This window comes from Triticum urartu, chromosome 7A (assembly GCF_056163025.1).
Source record: "Triticum urartu cultivar PI428250 chromosome 7A, HENAU_Tu73, whole genome shotgun sequence".
NCBI lineage: Eukaryota > Viridiplantae > Streptophyta > Magnoliopsida > Poales > Poaceae > Triticum > Triticum urartu.
The window spans coordinates 154,500,472-154,507,682 of NC_141879.1; the positions used below are offsets into that span (position 1 = coordinate 154,500,472).

The 7,211-nt window shown below is 43.4% G+C and overlaps 1 protein-coding gene across 2 annotated transcripts; it reads left to right on the forward strand.

Moving 5' to 3' along the window:
- Nucleotides 1-1,887: 1,887 nt before the first annotated feature.
- LOC125530515 (B3 domain-containing protein Os06g0194400) lies at nt 1,888-5,389 on the forward strand. Of its 2 annotated transcripts, none has more exons than XM_087536121.1 (7): nt 1,888-2,118; nt 2,208-2,318; nt 2,409-2,443; nt 2,528-2,705; nt 2,804-3,010; nt 3,462-3,547; nt 5,094-5,389. In XM_087536121.1, exons 1-6 carry the CDS (start codon nt 1,987-1,989, stop codon nt 3,498-3,500), a joined length of 702 nt encoding a protein of 233 aa, XP_087392247.1. In that variant the 5' UTR covers nt 1,888-1,986; the 3' UTR covers nt 3,501-3,547; nt 5,094-5,389. The 2 variants fall into 2 exon arrangements, with proteins under 2 accessions (XP_087392247.1, XP_087392248.1); XM_087536122.1 differs by having other exon boundaries at nt 5,111-5,389.
- The last annotated feature ends 1,822 nt before the right edge of the window (nt 5,390-7,211 follow it).

Genomic DNA, 7,211 nt, shown 5'->3' on the forward strand with positions numbered 1-7,211 from the left:
CCATCTACCCGACAACCTATATAAGGAGGCGATGGCATGTGGAGTGAACCCTAACTCACTCACTCCCTCCTACACAACCGTAGTCGTCATCTATTGTTTCTCTCTCTGTGCTGCTTCTGGCGATCCCATCCGACGACCGCGTGCACGGTTGGTCGGGAGAGCAGGTGCCTCCAGAACTCTGTCATTCGACATCCTGCCCGGGAAAACAACAATAAGGTTTTTTGGGAGCGTCTTGACACGACTACTCCCAATCTGTCCTTGTCTCCGTCCTCATCTGCTTCCACTACTTCCCCTGCATCGAACCCATGGCCGACGACGTTGCCGCCAAGAATAAGGCCACAGACACCGCCGAGGCTGCTATTGTCGCTGCCGCGTTGGCCTGGCCAAACGAAGGGTATGACCTGTTCATCCCCATTTACTCGCTCATGTGCTGTTCATAAATGTTTAGATACTATGTTATGTTCATAAATGTTTTCATTCTATGTATTGTACATGCTCACATGTTTAGATATTAGTATAAGTTGCATATTGCCATTGCCATGTTTAGTGTCTACTCGTGGATTAGTCTAAATGAAAATGTGCTAATATTTTCAAGAGGAGCACCATTCCAAAACTATTTCAGTAGCACCCGGTAAATTTGCCTTTTTGTGATACCAATTAAAGTAATTCAGAAAGTACTACCAACACTTTTTTTGCAGGGACTACCAACACTAGTTTGACTGTCCAAATTCATAATTTGACCTCTAATACTCCCTCCATTCTATAATGTAGTGCATCCGCATTTCTCGAGATCTAAGTTTGACCATAAATTTAATCAGCGAGACCGACTGCAGCGGGGGGCAAAAATTATACCACCGAATTCATATTTCGATATTACAAGAATAGCGAACGGAGGGAGTATTTTACATTAGACCATAATAGACACTATTCACTTCATATTCAGAAGCACTCTCAATATACAATGATTTTGTAACCATTGGCTAAATATTAGACAGAAAAATCACGATGAAAATTCAAATGTAGACAATCAAGCTATACCATATAATTTTTCCCAACATTTTCTAAAGGAGAACATATGTTTCCCGTAAGAAAAAAGGAGAACATATGTTCATTTTTTTTGATAAAATATGTTAGCAATACATGTTCTTTCAGAGCATCTCCAACGGCCGCACAAAAATTTGCCGCCCAATAAAAGTTATAGCGCGTCACTTTAGCACTTTTAGTGCGCCGGGACCAACATCATTTTTGCAGACGCCCAAAAACGTGCGCACAAAAAGCACACAGTGCAAATTGTGAAGCGCGCGCAATCCGGAGCCCAAAATATGCTGCGCGCGATAGCGTTTTTCAGCGCGCGCCCAAAAACTTTTAGCGCTACGGCATATGCTGGAGCTGTGCGGCGCCAAAAAAATAAAATTTTAATGCGCGGAGCTTTTTTTGGGCGTATGTTAGATATGCTCTCATGGACATGCTTCTTCCTACGCGATTTCTTTGTCGAATTACCCCACCAATATCAAAGTTAACAAAAAAAAATCCCACCAATATCACGCGTGTTGGCCGTAAATAAATCGTGATCACACCAGTAAAAGCGCACAAGACTTACCACCCACCATGCGCGTCACACTGACCTGTGGCCCCCGCAGAAAATGACGGGGCGAGCTGCCTGCCCCCCAAGCCCTCGCGAGAGAGATTTCGAACGTTTGAACTTTCGAATCTCGCGGCTCTTGGCCTGGCACCCCCGCCATCCCAGGACCCAGCCCATGCGCCCGTCCACACCCAGCGAACAGACCAGAGACCGGACCCCTCGTCAAACGGTCCATAGACCGGTCCTTGCTAGAACCCTCCGCTGGCGCCCACAAGTCTAATTTATAGGCCGCCGCAGCTTTCCCCTCTCGCCTCCTCCCAATCCCATCCATTCTGCCGCCTTCGCCTCCCCCACCAGTTCAAACCGCGAGAGAGAGGCAGAGGAAATCGAGGAGGAGGGAGGAGATGGCCGGAGCGATCGCGTACGAGGAGCAGCGCCGGAGGCAGGTGGAGGAGAACCAGCGGAAGCTGGAGGAGCTCAAGCTGCGCCACCTCTCCGCCGCCGTCAGGGAGGCCGCCACCCCCAAGCCCTCGCCGGTCAGATCCGCCGCCCTCGCCTCCCCCCTCCGCTTCGACTCGCCTTCTCGTTGTTTGAATCGCCTGGTGGTTCTTGGTCGGTGTCGCAGGCCAAGTCCCTGAAGCGGAAGCGGGTGCCGCGGGAGGCCGGCGAGGACGCCCCGATCCGGCGGTCCGGCCGCGTCGCCAGCCTCCCTGAGCAGCCCAACTACCGATTCGAGGTGAGGCTGCTGAGTTTCCTTTTTCCTCTTTTTTCTTTGCCTTGATTCGATTGCTAACCGAAAAATGCATCTTTTATGTGATGTGTGTAGGATGTCTTTCATGTCCTCGAGAAGAAGATCAGGAGGTGATGTCTCGCCCGATTCTTCCTCTCCAGTGACAAATTCGTTGCATATTTAGTAATCTCCATTTCTTGGTTGCCTTCGAGCAGGGGGCGCAGGACGACGACCAGCACAAGGAGCGACTTGATTAATCGAGTGTACGCTACAGACAAGGCCAGAGAGTATGCCACCACCATGGCCGAAGAGCTGCAGGCCAAGCTAGGGTCACGCTACCCCAGTTTTGTCAAGCCCATGACGCAGTCACATGTCACCGGAGGGTTCTGGCTGGTAAGCAAAATGCCCCCACCGTTGTATTCAGTTCACTTGCTGATCGAAACCGATGATCTGTTGATGATTCTGGGGTTGTTCATTTGGATTACTGGCAGGGCCTCCCGTTGCCCTTCTGCCGGAAGCATCTCCCGAAGCGTGACGAGAAGCTCACTTTGAAGGATGAGCAGGGCGTCGAGTCCGAATCGCTCTACCTTGCGCTTAAGAACGGCCTCAGTGCTGGATGGAGAGGGTTCGCCATCCAGCACAACCTGGTTGATGGGGATTGTCTGGTGTTCGAGCTGATCAACCGGACGATGTTCAAGGTGAGATTCTAAATATCTATCTATGGAATGCTGTATCTGGTGAGAATGGATGTGCATTTCATACAATTTCTGCAGAATCGCGTTCCAGTTGCATCTTACAATTCTAGAAAATCTTGAAGCTTTCATGTTTGGTGCTGCTGCCATTATCATGAATGTTCCACAATATTTGTACACCCAAGTAATAATATTAAGTTGGTCAAGTTAATTCATGAGAAATTCTCGTCATGATAATGTAATAACTGTAGACATTATGCATTGGGCTTCTGTGGTTCCGTATGTTGTAGAATTAAACCGCGAGTTGAGCTGCAGGATGACAATGGACCTGTTTATTGCTGGAAACATTACTATTCAACATTCCTTCATTTTAAAAGCAGATCCTAGAATGCTTGTCAGCTGAGAAATCATGTGTGTCACTGCTAACAATGCTGGCTTTGTTATGTAAATGATGCAGGTCTACGTTATCAGACAAAGTTCCTACTATGAACGATGACTTATGAGGGTGCGAGATACTGAAATTCAAAAATGCACTTAGAGCAGGTAAATTGTTCATATTATTGTGCCAGCATTGGTTGAATATTTGAACTGAGTATTTTAAAAGTTCATTTCTAGGCATCTTGTTCTGTTGGTAGTTCACATGGATGAAATAATTGTGAAACTTGTTTCATTATGATTTAGTCTGTCTTAACTCTGTTTCCTGCATCGCAGTTAGTTGTGAACATGAAAAAAATAACAGCTGGCCAATTTTTCGATTTCCGCTAAACTAGTTGTTTAAATGCATCTTTTTCTGTTGGTAGTTCACATGGCTGAAATAATTATGAAACTTGTTTTACTACCTCTGTTTCAGTTTACAAGTCGTACGCGTATACGTAGGTTGCAATTTTATCACCCTAATATAAACTATATAACACAAAAATTATATCGTTTGAAAATAGAACATCTGAATTTTATATTAGTATATTTTTTGTAATATATGACTTGTATTAGGTTGGTCAAATTGACGACCTAGGGCTACGCGCACGCCCTCTAAACTGAGAGAGAGGTAGTATTATGATTTAGTCTGCCTGAACAATGTTAACTGCATCGCAGTTTGTTGTGAACATAAAAAACAGCTGGCCAAAACTTTGATTTCTGCCAAACTAGTTGCTTACATGCAAGGCATTTATGGTATATATATTGAACTTTTTATGATTGTGTGGTAGTTCACATGGCTGAAATAATTGCGGAACTTGTTTTTTTATGATTTAGTTTGCCTTGACTCTTTGTTGTAAACAGGAACAAAAACAGCTGCCCAAAATTTTGATTTTACTAGTTGATTACATGCTAGGCATTTATGAATTGCTCTTGGATTGTTTGGGTGGTGGAAGTAGCATGCCGTAGGTGCTCTATGCAAAATTATGCTTGTCTTGCCCTCCCCAATAAATAGGCATTTGTATTGCATACTCCATTTTTGCATGAGTATCTGTAGTTCTGTGGAGCAAAATTGATTTTCACAGTTCTTAGAGAAAGGCACACTCTTGGATGGTCTCAGAAACAGTACTCACCTTGCTGTATTAGCAGTTTAAAAGAATGCCAAAACCACATATGTTCAACTAAATCATTTCTACATTCCGAATCTTGATATCATGAATGTGTCATATCTGAGGGAAGACATTACCTATGTAGTCGACCTGGTGAATCTAGCTTTCAAGGATATAAAGCAGTGCAAGGTCATACTCGGCATGCATGGCCAGGGCTTTCGCCGTGCATGTCGTGCGCCTTTTGTTTTCATTTGGGGTTTTGGTGTGTTACCCTTAAAGACCCGCTGACTTCTACATACTTTGTTCTCTCTTCTCTCTTCTATCTTAATGAAAATGACTCCTACATACTTTGTTCTCTCTTCTCTCTTATATCTTAATGAAAACGCAGCGCTCCCGCTGGTTGCCCGAAGAAAAACTTTATATACATGTATAGTGCCCTTGCTTGCCATTTGTCAATGACCACTAGAACTCCTATTTCATCATCTACTTCCCCACACAATTTTCTATCATACATTTCTTTTACTATTGTCTAACCAACCTTGTTTCCTTTTTACCAAAAATTTCAGGTCTTTTGGTCAATTAGGTCTACCTGACGGAGTTGGACACCGAGTTTGCAAATGGAGATCGTGAACCGTCTTCAGCCTTTCGGGTGACAGACAATGTTCAAAATATGAACTTCATGGATTCTCCCAGTAGTTATGTTTGGACTTATCTATGGGAACTGACGACGCTTGTAAATTTTGCCTGTGATGCCCCACCCTTATTCCCATCCAACTTATGATGTCCAATTTAATCTACTATGCAAGCATGTGTAATTTGATGGATTTCTTCCGTTTCTATGATCATATATGCATGTTTAGCTCGTGGCTCGTGGTTCTCAAGTAATATGGTGTTGTGAGTTGGAGTGGGCACGATCCCTCTCTGGCTGCCAGTTTGCACCGTAGGTTCAGAATTGTGCTATAGCACCAAAGGAGATAATACTACTACATAAGAGGGAGATATTCTTCAACCTTGATCTGACGGCTGAGGAAGGTGATAGTAATTTTATAGGGCCTGGTCACACATTGATGCTTGCCAAATCTGAGGTGGCTATTTAACAAATGTTTTACCTGAACCTAACTTTCAAATGCGTCCATGAGCCAAAATCTCATCATTGATCTTGGTTAGAGAAGTAGGTGTTGATGTTCCATTATTGAGATGTCCTTCAACATCTATCATGAATGATCACTGCCCACTATTTCTGTGTCGAGCAGGTCGTGGTTCGTAACATTTGTTATAATATCATGCAAACCTAGCAAGGATTTGACCAAAGTCCTGCAAACAGAGGATGAAGAAGAAAACAAGCCTGGCAGTCTCATACTCCTGTACCCAAAAGGAACGTGTGCTGCCAATTGAACTGTTCGCCACTTTTAGTTTGACCCTGAGCCACTTGAGGTACTCATCCGAGGTTCATGGCACATGGAACCTTAGTTTTGAGAGTGACAATCAAACGTACTCCCTCCGTTCCAAATTACTCGTTGCAGAAATGGATGTATCTAGAACTAAAATACATCTAGATACATCCATACCTGCGACAGGTAATTCGGAACGGAGGGAGTGACTTGGAGAGGGCCTTATTATTGTCTTTGGACTCTCCCTTCATGTCTGTTAGTCAAACCACTAATGTGATGAAAGATTATATGACGGGCTAACTACTCTGTATCTTTGACTATGACACTGTTAAAACATGAACGCGGATGTGCTAATTTGGTTTTGCCTGTCAGGATAAGATGTACTTGCTATGAGAGGTTTCTTACAGAGGTAGTAGTAGACACATGAAGATCTTGGGATAACTGGTTCTCTTTCTTGCAGCAAAATACAGGTTCATAGTCAATACATAATCGGGAAATTGCAAAATAAAAATTGTGGATAACTTTTTCTTCTGGCGAAGTTGGGTGTAATGCAGTTAGGTTCATAGTCAACCAACCTGCCTTTTCGCAAATTGTCAATAGAGATCAGGGAGTGAAGTTAGACCTGCTGGCTGCTGCTGATTCTAGTCTTCAGAGAATATTTTGGATTTAATTGGCTATATAATACTCCTCTGTCGGTAGGGCAAACCTCTGACTAACAAGTATCAATATTACATTGTATGTGATATAAAATTGACGATCACTAGGTTCATACTAAAAAGTAAGTGTATCCGTTGGTCAAAGGTTTGTCCAAACAAAATGTAATATGTCATGTATTTTGGAACGGAGGGAGTACATCAATAATCACTTCCATTTCATGCCAGAAAAACATTTGTCAATTTAGTATGCATAGTAAAAAAACAAATGATACTTTGTTCACTAATATACACAATAAAGAATTTCCATATAAAAAAGGAAAAAAAAACATAGGTCATTTGTAGATGTGTAATAAAGAACAATGAGCACTTGTGAATGGAGATTGTAGTGGTCATATTCGCCATAGCATAGTATTGCATACCTAAATACACAGGAGCGACGACACTACAACAGTTCACAAACACTACAAGATTTAACAAAGGCGGTTAGTTGATGGGGGCTGCTGCATCTGGAGTGTCCAGAGCGGCAAAATCTGTCATCGATGAAGGACGACGATGTTTCTCATTGGAAGCAGATACCTAAACTAATTGGATAACTCCAGCTTCCAGGATGATACTAGTGCCCACTCGCCTGCAGCCA